Source organism: Podarcis muralis, chromosome 5 (genome assembly GCF_964188315.1).
Source record: "Podarcis muralis chromosome 5, rPodMur119.hap1.1, whole genome shotgun sequence".
Taxonomy (NCBI): Eukaryota; Metazoa; Chordata; class Lepidosauria; order Squamata; family Lacertidae; genus Podarcis; species Podarcis muralis.
In genome coordinates this window covers 87,925,538-87,940,996 of record NC_135659.1, presented here as the reverse complement: position 1 = coordinate 87,940,996, position 15,459 = coordinate 87,925,538, and the positions used below count along the sequence as shown (strand labels likewise).

Here is a 15,459-nt window from a genome sequence, read left to right as displayed (position 1 = left end):
ATGGTTGGCACTGTTAGTAATTTTAATTTTTTGTATCTACTTTTTATTGGCTCTTGTTTTTTATAATTTGTGTGTTATTGTTTGTCTTAAGTTACTGTAAGATCCCTTGTGGGCTCATCTGGACAAGAGAGTGTGTTAAAAGATTTCGGAAAAATAATAAATGAACAGCTCAGTTCTAAACAATGTAGTTCAGACTAAAATGTTCTCTTTCACTCCCCTATTCTAGTATATTTTAGAAGTGTTGGCAACCCTCACCTTGAAGCTGTTGAAGAGACTGTCCTAGTTCTGCAGGCGGACAGGGACCAGGATGTTTCCTTTTTTGCCACCATCAAACCAAAACACAATAATATGCACATTACTTCACTTGAGAAGCAAAATTAACTTCATTTGTCCGTGTGGACCACAAAATGATGACTCAGCTAACAGGTTGCTGCTTTGGCAACAAACCTGGAGGAAGGACTGCATCAAGCAACCAATGTAACCGAAGGGAAAAGGGCTTGTTCTTAATACTGTCATTTAAATGAGGAACACATTGACCTTTTATCTACAGACTGGCAATACTGATATGGAACGCCCACCAATCATTCAGCTTTTGGTTTTTTGCCTTTCAAGGATGTGGGCAGGGACTCTCCTCTCTACAGAAAGTATTTATGTATTGCTTGTGTGAAGTTGTACACGTTCATTGCTTCATCGTCACCCCAGATAACAGGAATATGCCTTTTGAACATGGTGACTCAGAGACAAGGGAAGGCTAATCACTTGGCTTCCAATTCAGAGCGGCGCACAGAGCTATATAGTCAGTGAACATAGAAAATGTGGAGTTTCACCCGTTTTGTTGTAATGGACACTCACTGTTGCATTGCTAATGGCATCATATTTTATTATATAAATTCATCCAGAAAGTTGGCAAAGAATTTGGAAAACTTGAATCCATATCTGTAAGCCATTTTTTTAAAAAACAAACAGCACAGTTGTTTTATTAGAGCAAAAGTAAATTTTCATTCCCCCTGGGTGGAGGTGACATTTTTTAAAAACAACAGAGGGCTTCACTTTTGTGAATTGTAGCATTTTTTGGTTTTTCTGTGTTTGTGAGTATGTCACTTTGTGTGTGTGTGTGTGTGTGTGTGTGTGAGAGAGAGAGAGAGAGAGAGAGAGAGAGAGAGAGAGAGAGATTCATAGTGGTAGCTTTTCATTCTTGCAGTTATCTCTCAATCTTATTCTGATAAAGCTGTTACATTAATATAAGCTGCAGTTCTCAAACAACTAACTCTGAAGTAGTTCTTGTATATTTGTTGGGCCTACTCCAAAGTAAGTGGTTTGAGGCTTGTGGATATAGACTGTTGGGCCTTCAATCCTGGGATATGATTGGAATTTGTTCAAAAGTCTGGAGGACCACACAAAAGCTTTTGCTTGTTGATGAGTGCAAGGTCAGAGATCTGGGAATCTGGGTTTCTCTACTTTGGGTCTTGAGAGTTGCTCCCCGCCCCCAAAGAACGGTGGAAGTTTTAGTACAAAATGTGTCCTGCCCAAAGAGCTGTGCATGACCTTCTCTTCCCACGTGGGGGCTTTTCAGCCACCTCCTTCCAACTTCATCCTTCTCAAAAAGATTGCTCTGCAGATTAGGAGCAGCATTCCATTTGGTGTGGGAGACCACCACTAGAAGGGAAACCCAAGACCTCTCTGTCTCTGTGTGGAATCATGTTGCATGTGCCCACAGACCTCTCTGGATTTCCCACTAATTTTGGCTTACGGTTGTAAACTCTAATTTGAGTAACATTGTCCTGGAAGGGATATCAATCAGTGGAAATATAAATGGGAAAGGAAAAACGGAGGGGGATCAGAGCAATTTGAACATTGCATAGTTCATATACTATATGCAAGAGTCCTGGAAAATTAATGACACCAACTAGCTGATTCACATTGTGTTCCCAACAGTAGGGCCATTCTCGTGTGTTTCCATCTTTGGATACCCATGAAAATGTAATCTTTAAATACATAATAAACAACTTCTCTAGGGACTGTGGAGTCCAGAAACCCAGATTATACTGTATGTACAGAAGCAAATTATGTATATGTTATAGGTCTTCACCAGGGATTATTCAGGGGAATGATTGCTGCTGGAATTTAATATTTATTTATGATTTGGCCATAAGTAGAAAAGTTCTGCAGTAGAGAAATAGTATCCTCTTCAAGTTTTCTTTACTTGAATATGCAAGTCTCACAGTGCAATTATACATAAACGCAACTTGGAAGTAAGTTCCGCTGATCTTTGTGATAATTACTTCCAAGTAGATAAGATATAAGATTGTGCTGTTTGGAATTTAAATGCAGAAAACCTCACAGGAAGCACTGTAACCTTTGGCTAAGCATAACTGAATCTCTCTCTCTTTTTAAAGGTATCTGACAAAATCACATTTAGCAGCAAGTAAATATTTTCTGTTTAGCATTTGTCTGGTATCTAGATAGGGCATAACTATGGTCTCTCAAATAACTTTGCTTCATTAAGTGGCTGTACTATCAGAATTGTCAGCTTCCTTCCTGGTATGTTTCTCAATTTGTTTGTTTTATGGTTTAATTTGCCACAATTGCCTACTGAATTCTGGACATAATACTATGAAATATTGTGCTCCAGATTGCAATACAGTGTTTAACGTTTATAATAGCGTTTTGCTTTGCAAGATCCTAAAATGCTTTTAGAAATGTGTCCTTGCTATTTCAGTACAAAACGTTTAAACTCTGTGAATTCTGCAAGGTGGTTCTACACTTAAATGTTTTAATATGTTTAAAACAAAATGCCTCTTCAATGCAAATGATTTTTATGACTGCAGTTTTTTCAGCAAAATGTCAGTTTTTTTTGTAGTTTTAATATCTTTTTCTAATGCTAACATACAAGTATTTTTTAACAGTTCAGATTTTTCTAAAATTGTTCTAACCAGTTTTTAGTTTTGTTGACCATAACAGGTCGTTAAATTTTTTCCAGCACTGATCATCTTTTTTTAAGTGTATATAGAAATGTTTGAAAAGAATTGTATATGGTCTGCTGTTTGGACATTAAAATAATCCCGTTTGGGCTGCCATGTTGTTAGATTTAGATTGATAGGTACCCTTTGCTACACTAGCCTAACTAAATAACCTAAGTATCCATGTGTCTTTAGAAAGTTGGAGTAGTTTTCATGAAGGTATTGTTTAGTTAGTTTCACTTATGCATGAGTAAGCTGTTAAACTTAATTTTGCAGAAGCAACAAATCAAAATTTTCATTAAAAAATAGCACCTTTTTTCTAAATCCAGGAGTTTTGACCATTTTTAAAATGGGATTTTTGTTCTTAACTTGTTTTTTTTTTAAAATGGTGTTTAAAAATCTAGAGTTGCATGCACTTGAGGAGAGAGAATTCTGGGCAGTTATTTTTCGACTTTTCCCTCTCTCACCTCACCTTTCCAACATTGAAACCTTCCCCCGCCCCCTTCCGATTTTGTGTGTTTTGCATTCCATTTCTTATTGGCAATAGGTGAGAGTAGCAAAGAACTTCACTGTCACAACCTCCATTCATTTCACAGTGGCTTGTTTGTCGCTTCTGCATAAACAACTGAAATGACTGAAAAGTGGGCAGCAACGGTTCTTGACTTGCTCCCCAATGTAATTTGTGCATGATGACAGCACCTTATAGATCACTCTCTAGGCAGATGGACATATGCTGTGGAGTAACATATTCATTCACTCTGTTTTAAATTATGTAAAAAGAAATTTGGTGGACCTCACAAGGAGCAAAAGTTGCCATCCCTCTCGCACAAAAGTTGCAAGGATTTTGCTTTTAGATAAGGGATGCGAAAAATATAAGTGGTGCAATACTGAAATATTGTAATCCAAAGCACGCTAGCCATTTTGCCTCAAAATGAAACCTGCTGTTATCTGCTGTATGTGGTTATAAATTTGGCGCCTCCTGGAATCCTGCCCAAGTGGCAGTTGTATGTCTGTAAAAGGTGATGTTTAGGACCCAGAATAGATGAAGACACTCTGGAAGTGCCGCTGATTTTGTCAAAACATAGAATCTATGTAACTTTTTATTCATATTTATCTCAATAAATCCAATGACTGTTTTCCCAAACTTCTCTTTCTTTTGTTGACTTGACTTGCACCATAACATAGCGAACCCTTCTAAGCAATTTAATAGAGCTACCTTCAAAATATCTCAGGCACCCCATAATGTCAGGCTTCGGGGAAACGTCTTCCTCTCTCCCTTTGGCCGTGGATAAGCAGAACAAAGCAAAAATAGTCTCTTACCATTTAAAGAGATTTTAATGATCACAGCAAAAGAACAGAGAGTCCATTTTCGGAGTAAAGGTCTCCTAATTAAGGTTTACACCTCCTCCCCCCCCCCCCAGTCACCCTCGTCACTTCCTCGTCTTGCAACCTGATCTCGCAACCACTTTGCTTTCTGTGCTGCCACCTTATTTGCTCATCTTGGGCTGGGCGGATGTAGGCTCTCCAGCGAGAGAGAATCTGTTTACTCTCTTTCTCTCAGTTCTCCTAGCTGTCCACCACCCAGTTCTTCCCAACTTTTGTCTTCTGAACTATGTCCCTCTGTGAACCAGTGTTCCAAATCTATATTTCCCACTGCTCCTGGGAAGATTCAGGATCCTGATCAGGGGGAGGGGGCTGCTCCCGCCATTCCTCATCTGTGCAGCCCTCCTCAGCACGGTCCCTGACACCTAATATCTTATGTCTCCCAGCAGTGGGGGATACATAGTGAAGGAAAGGAGAAGTGTCTGTTATCTGCTGGGAGTTCCAATTGCAAGTTCTCAAAGGTGTGTCCTAGCTGCAACATGACATCACACTGGCTGTGCCCTGATGATCTGCCAGCCGTGCATTGTCCTGTGTCATGACATCATTGCTTTGATGTCCTAGAGGTTCAGATAGCAACAATCTGATGAGTGGTTCAAAGAATGCTGGCCAAGAAAAAAAGGCCAGTGAGCACTTCCTTGCTCAGAGTGGGGGCTTCTCGCGGCGGCATCTTCTCACGGCATAGGTCATTACGTCCAGGGGACTTTCAACCTCCCCTGATCCGATATTTTAACATCAAGTTGCATCTGGTGGAGGCTGATGAGGTCTATACGGTGCCCGAGTGTCACCGCGACTTAACCATAAGAAATCTGAAGAACCGTCTGGAGCTCTTAGTCGGGATCCCTGTGAATTTCCAACGCCTCCACTACCTGGATAGAGGTGAGGTCCATTTTCTACAATCAGCAAAAGTGTTACGGGAAAAGAATCCACCTTTCAGAGTTAGACCAGCTAAGCTGGGAGTCGACATCCCAAACTGGATACAGTGGTACCTCGGGTTACATATGCTTTAGGTTACAGACTCCGCTAACCCAGAAATATTACCTCAGGTTAAGAACTTTGCTTCAGGATAAGAACAGAAATCATGCTCCGGCGGCGCGGCGGCAGCAGGAGGCCCCATTAGCTAAAGTGGTGCTTCTGGTTAAGAACAGCTTCAGGTTAAGAATGGACCTCCTGAATGAATTAAGTACTTAACCCGAGGTACCACTGTAGTTTCAAGAGCTGTCTACCAAAAAGGGTGACTTCGTATTGATGGTTACCTGTTTATTGCAAGCTTCACGTATTGTAACATTCATGACTATATGATTCTATATGTCACAGAGGCATCTACAGCCTGGGCTGTATTCTATGATTTAAATGCCATTCTGGACACAAGCAATCCAGATTTTGTGCTAAGGAAAGCTGAATTGTATTAATTACACCAATATACATAATTTCATTTAGCACAATTCCCTACTTTTTACTCTTTTGTATAATTCTGGTTCTTCTAGTTTTGAGAGGGGCAAAGATACCGAGGACCTATCCTTAATCACTGAAAATTTTATTCAGTTGCCCCTTTCTCGCTTCTAAGATTTGTGCAGGCAATGCCCACAAACTTTGAAGTGTATTTTTTCAGCCTCAAGGAACCTGAATTAATAACCTTTAGTGTCGGTTTCTAGCTTCTTTTCATCTTGCAGGCGGCAATTCTGTCACACTATATTGTTCCGTAATGTTTGGCAAAGGGAGCTCAGAAGCAGTGAAGTCTTTTTCATATAGGAATATTGGTTGTCATAAATGAATTTTTTTATGTTTAGTTGCTTTAGGAGTCATCATTAGCTGTTTGCTTTTAATAATTGTTATAAAACACGTTACATGAATTTGTAGACTGTTGAGCAGTTAATCCAATTTGTTTTGCAGTTGATCCAGTACAACATTTGCAGTTCTACCTCCCTAAATCTATCATTTTGAGATAGCTTAACTGTACATGGGTGGGTTAGTTTACTAAGCAAGTCATTATTTGACCAAGAAACAAATGTTCACGAGAAAAAGGAGATTATGGTACGAGAAACAGAATTTTCATGCTGGTCATCTCCGCTGCCATTAAGCAATCATAGCAAACCCTAGCCCATATGGGTTTGAAGACAGGGTTGAAAGAATGTGGTCAGAATCTAGATCAATCAAAAAGTTTAGGCTGTTCCTGCAGAGACTCTTGTCATGAACTGCTTTAAAGTTTGGCCAGAATTCTAGCGTTAAAAATCCATTTAAAAATAAATTATAACCTTTATATCCCACCTTTCTGCCAATAAACCCATGATGGTGTACATTGTTCCCTCTATCCCTGCCCCCTCCCTTTACCCATACAAAACCAATCCTGCGAGATAAAGTAGACCTATAGCCAATGACTGGCCCAACACCACTCCATGAGTTGCATGACAGTTGGTTAGAGCAATGTGCTGATGATAATGCCAAAGTTGCCAGTTCAATCCCCGTATGGGACAGTTGCATATTTCGGCATTGCAATGGGTTTGGACTCTCAGGGTCCTTTCCAACCCTACAATTCTATGATTTGAACCCTGGTCTCCCAGATCCATCTCTAGCACTTAAGTGCACCACACTGGAGACAGCCTTCTTCGTTTTCTCTTCTTGGTTGCTTCCATGCTTTGATTAAAAAACAAACAAACACGATGACGACAATTAATTGCCTTTCTACGAGATACCCAGATTACCCTGGGCTGTGTATAGATGGCTCAAAATTCAGGGCTGGCTTGTAAATAGCTGCTTTGTGGAGGCACAGGTGATCCCTGTGCATATTACAGGAAATTATTCTTGTGTGTTAAGGGTAGGAACTAGGGAGAAACCATAAATTCACGCCCTAAAATGCAGCTGTTAAATGTCAGTGCCTTTCAAGTCACCCTGAGACCTTCAAGTGGACTGATGTTTGCGCCCCCCCCAATTGATCTTGGTCTTTAACCCTCCTTTCCACATCTCGATTGTCATCTTTTGCCTTGCAACCTTCTGAAGTTCTTTGAATTATCTCCTCCCGCAGTGGATCTCAGTGACCACTCTATGTTCAAGCATAATGACATTATTCCTGGAGGAACCATCACCATGCGAATTTGGCCAGAAGACTCCTGGGGGCAGTTGGTGACTGCAGCTGTGACAGGAAACAACAAAAAGGTTGGTTTTCTTTTCTTTTCTTTTCTAAAGGGGGGGGGGGTTCCTTATACAGAAACTGCAGCGGGTGATTTGTGAGGGTGTCTTTATGTTGAGGAAATCAATGTTTCCATAGTAGGAGAGGGGATGTTAATGTTGTCTCCATGTCGCACACGGCTGTTGTTTGATTCTCAGTTTCTCTTTTTGCACAAATGTTTTGTTGTTGTTTAGTCATTTAGTCGTGTCCGACTCTTCGTGACCCCATGGACCAGAGCAAGCCAGGCCCTCCTGTCTTCCACTGCCTCCTGCAGTTTGGTCAAACTCATGCTGGTAGCTTCGAGAACACTGTCCAACCATCTCGTCCTCTGTCGTCCCCTTCTCCTTGTGCCCTCCATCTTTCCCAACATCAGGGTCTTTCCCAAGGAGTCTTCTCTTCTCATGAGGTGGCCAAAGTATTGGAGCCTCAGCTTCATGAGCTGTCCTTCTAGAGAGCACTCGGGGCTGATTTCCTTCAGAATGGAGAGGTTTGATCTTCTTGCAGTCCATGGGACTCTCAAGAGTCTCCTCCAGCACCATAATTCAAAAGCATCAATTCTTCGGCAATCAGCCTTCTAATGTTTTACCGTGTCATAAAAAGTCAGAGGATATATGTGCATTTTTGACATACATCCTCTGCCCAGTACCAAAGTACACTTTGAACACAACACAAGATCTCAAAATCACAAGGTGCTTAGCAGAAACAGAGGAAGCTTGATACTTCTGGCACCTTGTTAAAGCAACTAGTTGCTTGAGACATTAAAAGCAGCCACATAATAATCTAGAGATACTACCTTGGTGCTTGTTTGTATCATGCAGCACCAGTTTGGCTCCTTTCCTTAAATTGGCACTACATAGCTTGCTTTAGCTTAATATGTTGCCAAGTCTGATAAAACAGGAACAATATCAAACCAATAACCCCTTAACCCTCCTTAAACACATCTAAAAGGGTGTCTGATGTAGTCAGCCAAAGGTCTGGTTGAAAAGGAATGTTTTTGCCTGGCACCTAAAGATGTATAAGGAAGGCGCTAGCTGAAGCTCCCCGGGGAGAGCATTCCACAAACAGGGAGCCACTGCAGAAGAGGCCCTTCTCCATTGTCAACTTGTAGCTCCCCAACCTCGCTGCTGCCCATCCCCATCTTGATGAGTGCAGCGGCCCGTCACTGTTGACCCCTGCTGAGACTATATTATTGGCAAAACCTAGCCAGACCTAGCAGAGTAAACGCAGAATCCACGGAAGCAATGGGCGACTTGGCTGCAGACAGTATAGACGAAGCAGGAACCAGGAACTTGTAGTTAGGTGTTTATTATATACAGTGGACTATTTACAGGAACAGAACACGGCTCTTTTGCTAGCTCTCTCTGATAAGACTCACAACTCCTATACTGACACAGAACTCTAAACTCCAAACTCTGAACACTGAACTCCTGAACTAGCACATTCCAGTTAGTAGGCCACTCCCTTGAGAGAGCTTGACCAATCAGGGAGCAGTCTCCATGTCTCTTATCACCAGGCAGACTTACTACTTCAGATTACCTTCTGGCTGTCTGCCAAACCTTAACGGACTCTGTGTGAGTAGCTGCACGTACACAGTTTCCCAACATATATAGGGGAAAATTATTATTTTTTACTTACTGCCTCAATAGCTAGGCTGCTTTCCCCCTGCCCCATCACAACTTGCTTAACATAGAACCAGAGAATTGTAGAGTTGGAAGGGACCACGAGGGTCATCTAGTCCAACCCCCTGCAAGCAGGAACCTTCTTCATAACATGGCTGCTCTAACCCCTGACCCTGAGATTAAGAGCATCCTGCTCTACTGACTGAGCGCTGATGGAGTGTTCTGTTTGGACTTGAAGGCTTGCTCACTGCTCAGTTGCCATAGTAAATAAAAGGATATTGAAATGTTTTAGAACAAGGGTTGCAGTTTAACCCTTAGCCATGCCTGGTTTATGTTGTCTGTCTCTCCTACTCTTAAGCTTTATTGGATGAATTGCCTTCTGAGACAAACTTCTTTGGCCTGCAGAGGGATTGGCAAACAGCACCCTGGGCGGTGACATCATTATCCTTGCTGTGAAATAAGCAAAGGAGCTTCACCCCTAGCCCAGTACATAACTGCTGGGAGGGAACGCCCAAAAAGAATGAGATAACTGAGTTCAATACCAGTTTGGGAGTGGCCGCCGAGACCATATAACATTGGCTCCCAGTACGCTTCTGAGCACAATTCAAAGTGTTGGTGCTGACCTTTAAAGCCCTAAACGGCCTCAGTCCTGTATACATGAAGGAGCGTCTCCACCCCCATCGTTCAGCCCGGACACTGAGATCCAGGGCCGAGGGCCTTCTGGCTGTTCTCTCACTGCAAGAAGTGAGGTTAGAGACAGAGGGCCTTCTTGGTAGTGGCGCCCACCCTCTGGAACACCCTCCCATCTGATGTCAAGGAAATAAACAGCTATCTGACTTTTAGAAGACTTCTGAAGGCAGGCCTGTTTAGGGTAGTTTTAAATGTCTGTTATTGCATTATTATTATTATTATTATTATTATTATTATTATTATTATCATCATCATCATCATCATCATTAATCCTGTTGGGAGCAACCCAGAGTGGCTGGGGAAACCCAGCAAGATGGGTGCAGTATATAGTAGTAGTAGTAGTAGTAATAATAATAATAATAATAATAATAATAATAATAATAATAATAATAATTTGAACTCTCTATATAATCTGCCCTGGGAAATTTGGGCTCTGAATGAATAAATACCGCACCCTAACAATATCTCTGTCTCCCTGAAACCATCCAACCTTCACATTCACATTAAATCAGGCTTCCTCAACCTCAGCCCTCCAGATGTTTTTGGCCTACAACTCCCATGATCCCTAGCTAGCAGGACCAGTGGTCAGGGATGCTGGGAATTGTAGTCTCAAAACATCTGGAGGGCTGAGGTTGAGGAAGCCTGCATTGAACAGCCTTTGTCTGCTAATCTGCATGCATTTGGGAAGGATATTAGGGTTGCCATATTCTGAAGAGCGAAAAAAGAGGACACATTTGCAAACTTCTACTTTGAACTATGGATCGCTATGATGACTCTCATTTTACATACCCATGAGAGAAAGGACCTGGGAAAAGGGGACATATGGCAACCCTAACATTTCCAGCATATTGGCTTATTTTCTGCATTGCCCTTCCCACAATGATTCAATCCTCACATAATGACGAGTCTGGCAGAGAAGTCCAGAAGCCAAATGGAAGGCGATGCCGCAAACCCGCTGACTAGATAAACAGGGAAAACGTTGCCCATCTTCTACTGCCTTTCCAACAGCTTGGGATTCGCTCACAGCGTGCAATAGGTTTCCTCCAAGTCTGTTTAAATAATGAGTCAATACTTGTTTTGTGTCTTCCATTGCCAGATTGTTGTTGCAGGAGGTTCAATGTCTTCCACATTTGCCACGGCCTATTCCACATCCCTGGGACCAGCAGAGAGGAGCGAATGGTTAGCACACCGAACCTTTGTGGCTTTATTTATCAATGCGCGCAGGGGTCGTTTGGATGCAGTGGATTTCCTGATTCAAAATGGTAGCATCCTTATATTCTGAAGGGGCCCTTGTAGCTGTCTAAGGCTGATGTTTTCAATATTGCAAGTCTCAAAGTTTAAGGTGCTTAGGAATAAATAAGTCAATTGCTTCCAAACATTGTAGGAAAGTGAAACACAGTTTCAGTCCAACGTAAAAACCAGGGTCAAAATGGATAAAATTACAAAGATAGTATAATAACAAATGGACTTGTCTGTTGAGCTGAAACTTGATCAAAACCATTATATGACCAATATAACCAAAATTTGTCCAAGACCAGATGGTCATCCTTAGTGGTCAGAAGAAAACTATTACATGCAATTTGATCACAGAGCATTAGTCCAATAGGTTAATTTGCCTAAAATGTTATGGTGAGCTGGTCGTCATATAACACATGGCTTTCCCACCAAAGAATGCTCCAACTATCACACAATTGCAGTCATTTCACACACTAGCAAGGTTATGGTTAAAATTCTACAAGGCAGGCTTAAGCAGTATGTGGACTGAGAACTCCCAGAAGTGCAAGCTGGATTTCGAAGGGGCAGAGGAACCAGAGACCAAATTGCAAACATGCGGTGGATTATGGAGAAAGCTAGAGAGTTCCAGAAAGACATCTATTTCTGCTTCATTGACTATGCAAAAGCCTTTGACTGTGTCGACCACAGCAAACTATGGCAAGTTCTTAAAGAAATGGGAGTGCCTGATCATCTCATCTGTCTCCTGAGAAATCTCTATGTGGGACAAGAAGCTACAGTTAGAACTGGATATGGAACAACTGTTTGGTTCAAAATTGGGAAAGGAGTACGACAAGGCTGTATATTGTCCCCCTGCTTATTTAACTTATATGCAGAAGTCATCATGCGAAAGGCTGGGCTGGATGAATCCCAAGCAGGAATTAAGATTGCCGGAAGAAATATCAACAATCTCAGATATGCAGATGACACAACCTTGATGGCAGAAAGTGAGGAGGAAATAAAGAACCTTTTAATGAGGGTGAAAGAAGAGAGCGCAAAATATGGTCTGAAGCTCAACATCAAAAAAATGAAGATCATGGCCACTGGTCCCATCACCTCCTGGCAAATAGAAGGGGAAGAAATGGAGGCAGTGAGATATTTTGCTTTCTTGGGCTCCATGATGACTGCAGATGGTGACAGCAGCCACGAAATTAAAAGACTCCTGCTTCTTAGGAGAAAAGCAATGGCAAACCTAGACAGCATCTTAAAAAGCAGAGACATCACCCTGCCGACAAAGGTCTGTATAGTTAAAGCTATGGTTTTCCCAGTAGTGATGTATGGAAGTAAGAGCTGGACCATAAAGAAGGCTGATCGCCGAAGAATTGATGCTTTTGAATTATGGTGCTGGAGGAGACTCTTGAAGAAGAAGAAGAAAAAGAAGAAGAAGAAGAAGAAGAAGAAGAAGAAGAAGAAGAAGAGGAGGAGGAGGAGTTTGGATTTGATATCCCTCCTTTCACTCCCTTTAAGGAGTCTCAAAGCGGCTAACATTCTCCTTTCCCTTCCTCCCCCACAACAAACACTCTGTGAGGTGAGTGAGGCTGAGAGACTTCAAAGAAGTGTGACTGGCCCAAGGTCACCCAGCAGCTGCATGTGGAGGAGCGGAGACGTGAACCTGGTTCCCCAGATTACGAGACTACCGCTCTTAACTACTACACCACACTGGCTCTTGAGTCCCATGGACTGCAAGAAGATCAAACCTATCCATTCTGAAGGAAATCAGCCGTGAGTGCTCACTGGAAGGACAGATCCTGAAGCTGAGGTGAATGTCATGGCAGAACAACAACAACAATTTATTTATACCCCGCCCATCTGGCTGGGTTTCCCCAGCCGCTCCCCTTTGGCGCTCCCCTTTGGTACCGGGCACGCAGCTCCCAGGCAGGCCTTGCACACAGCAAGCACAAGCAAGGCCAGTACGATGCCTGTCCATAGCTGTCAACTTACAGATTTGAAAATAAGGGACCAGCAGCCTCGAAAATAAGGGATAAGCAGCCAAAATAAGGGATTTTGCTATTGTAAAGAGTTACATACATTGGTAGGATTGGCAGATGCTGTTAATCCGGCATAAAGCGGTTGTGACGCCGTGGCACCCGCTGAAGCGCCGCCCTTCTGCGTCCCTCCCCATCCCCTCCTCTTCCTCCTCCCTCAGGCCGCCTCCTCAGCTGCCACCACCGCTGCCGCCTCCGGACTTGCGGGCTGCGTGGGCGAGAGTCTCTCTCCCTCCCCCCCCTCTCTTGGGCGGGGAAGGGCCGATGGAACTCCTCGTGCCAGGACGACGGCGCCAGCGTGCGCTCTCTCTCACGGCAGAGGACCCCGAGCCGCTGCTTCCCTCCTGAGCCGGGCGAGCATGAAACCCGGGAAATTTAAGGGACATCATCAGTAAGGGATAGCAGCGGGACACGGCGCTGGGATAAGGGAGTTTCCCGCCAAATAAGGGACGGTTGACAGCTATGTGCCTGTCTCCCTGCCCGGCCTCCCACTTTTCCATCTGTTCCCAACAGCAAGGGCTGGTGGACTGTCTGGCTGGGCTCCCTCACCCACTTGCTTGTTTACTCTGAGGCCGCCTCAGCTCCTGGCAACCAGCACCCTCTGGCCAGCCCCAGAGGCACCATTTGCCGGGGAGCTCATAGCTGGGGCTGCTGCAACAAAGCCACACAAGCCTTTGGGAGGCAGAGATGCAAGAGGGCATCAGAGGAGGGAGGGGAGGGAAGAGGGACAGAGGCCAGTGCTGCCCATGGCACCCCTGACTATCATTCAAGGCACCCCAGGGTGCCAGGGCACACTGGTTGAAGACCACTGCATTAGAGGGTTAAAGAGTTTACAGTGGACGCTTGGGTTGCGAACGTGATCCATGTGGCATGCACGTTTGCAACTTGCAGCGTTCGCAACCTGTGCCTGCGCATCTGCGCATGCGTGGGTTGCAATTCAGCACTTCTGCGCATGTGCAAAGTGCAATTTAGTGCTTCTGCGCATGCGTGACCGCCGAAACCAGGAAGTAATCCGTTCTGATACTTCCAGGTTTTGACGGTCTGCAACCTAAAGAAACACAACCTGAAGCATCTGTAACCTGAAGTATGACTGTACTGTATTGTCTTACAAAAGTTTTTTGATATGTTAAACTCTGGTCTCTTAGATCCCTTGTTTTGTGTGCTTCCCCCTCTGAAGGTGCTGATTTGGCATATAAAACGCCGCTGGGTAGAACAGCCCTCCACGTTGCCGTCACCTCGGGGCACTGCGACTGCATCGACCTGCTTCTTAGCTACGGGGCCAAGATTAGCGATGAAGACAATGATGGCCAAAATGCTGTGATGCTGGCCCGCCTGTGGGGGCAGAAGGAATGCGAGCGGAGGCTCTTTCGGTACCAGTGGAAGCTGCGGGCAGGCGCAAGTGCTCAGCTCGCTGCTATCAGGGTCAAATCGGTGGATAAAGTGGAACCTTGATTCCGAGTCTAAGATCCAGTGGAGGGGCTTTGATCACTTGCTGAGAAGCACCTGGTCTGAGCATCATCGAATGTTTATCTGGGAAGAAGTGCAGCATGGACTCTAAATTGTTCAGTTTAGGTTTTGTTTGTTTGCGTAAGTGATGGTTGCCTCTGTAAGTTAACACCGCCCTTCTCAAACACACAATTAATGGATGACACTTTCATCCCTGTGTGTGTTTGTGTCTGTTTAATGCAGGTTTATAAACTGCTTCGCCACCCAACGTTACCAAAGTGCTGTACAATAGAATGAATTATAAAGTAAGAGCAATAAAATGATTTATAGAATTGTGCAACTGACATCCCATAAAATGATTGGGTCACCAACAAACCCGTAGGTACTTGTCTAATTTAAGCTGGTAACTGATTCTAGAGGGCTGAAGCTACAATACGAAAAGCCTGGTGTCTAGGACACACTAAGCACATCTCTGGGATCTGTGGAACTCACTGCCTATTGGCAATGAATGCAACTACCTTAGCGGAGGTGTAATATGGAATCAATGGTGTTCTGCACCAGCTGCAGTTTCAGGACTAAGTACAAGGGAAGCCTCATGTAAAGCACATTGCAGTAATCCAACCTTGGATTTTATTGGATTTGGGGGTGGGGGTACTTTTTCTCATTACTTCTATCTGCATGTCATGTTTATGGGTTATTACTGGCACAAGCCATGTGCTCATCTAATTCTTGGAGGACCCAGTCAGCAGCACTTTTGGGAATGGCTAGAAGACAGCCGGATCCGTTCGCAACCAGAGGTACCACTGTAATAATAATAATAATAAATTTTATTTATATCCCGCCCTCCCCAGCCGAAGCTGGGCTCAGGGCGGCTAACAACAATCAAAATAGTCCGACATTCTAAAAACATTCATTATAAAATTAATTAAATCAAATTAATG

At 43.5% G+C, this 15,459-nt stretch overlaps 3 protein-coding genes across 4 annotated transcripts in view; 2 read left to right on the top strand and 1 right to left on the bottom strand.

Annotated features, from left to right (window-relative positions):
- Positions 1-4,104, top strand: part of LOC114599679 (serine/threonine-protein phosphatase 4 regulatory subunit 1-like) — a 41,442-nt gene extending 37,338 nt beyond the window's left edge. For both annotated transcript variants that reach the window (XM_077929311.1, XM_077929310.1), the window contains one exon: positions 227-4,104. In XM_077929311.1, the coding sequence (XP_077785437.1) occupies positions 227-381 (155 nt within the window). In that variant the 3' untranslated portion in view covers positions 382-4,104. The remainder of the gene's footprint in view (positions 1-226) is intronic.
- CIMIP1 (ciliary microtubule inner protein 1) overlaps positions 1-15,459 on the bottom strand; it is an 81,969-nt gene that overhangs the window by 11,480 nt on the left and 55,030 nt on the right. The window lies entirely within an intron of this gene.
- On the top strand, positions 4,184-14,819 carry ANKRD60 (ankyrin repeat domain 60). The gene is made up of 4 exons (XM_077929314.1): positions 4,184-5,219; positions 7,363-7,493; positions 10,912-11,077; positions 14,250-14,819. The coding sequence occupies exons 1-4, from the start codon at positions 4,943-4,945 to the stop codon at positions 14,522-14,524; spliced, it is 849 nt and encodes a 282-aa protein (XP_077785440.1). The 5' UTR covers positions 4,184-4,942; the 3' UTR covers positions 14,525-14,819.

What these genes read in the sequence shown, in the direction of transcription:
- ANKRD60 (XM_077929314.1), top strand. Translation starts at nt 4,943, where the DNA reads ATGCTGGCCAAGAAAAAAAGGCCAGTGAGCACTTCCTTGCTCAGAGTG. An exon ending in CCTCCACTACCTGGATAGAG is followed by an intron (nt 5,220 to 7,362) that starts GTGAGGTCCATT and finishes CTCCTCCCGCAG; the next exon opens with TGGATCTCAGTGACCACTCT. An exon ending in TGACAGGAAACAACAAAAAG is followed by an intron (nt 7,494 to 10,911) that starts GTTGGTTTTCTT and finishes TTCCATTGCCAG; the next exon opens with ATTGTTGTTGCAGGAGGTTC.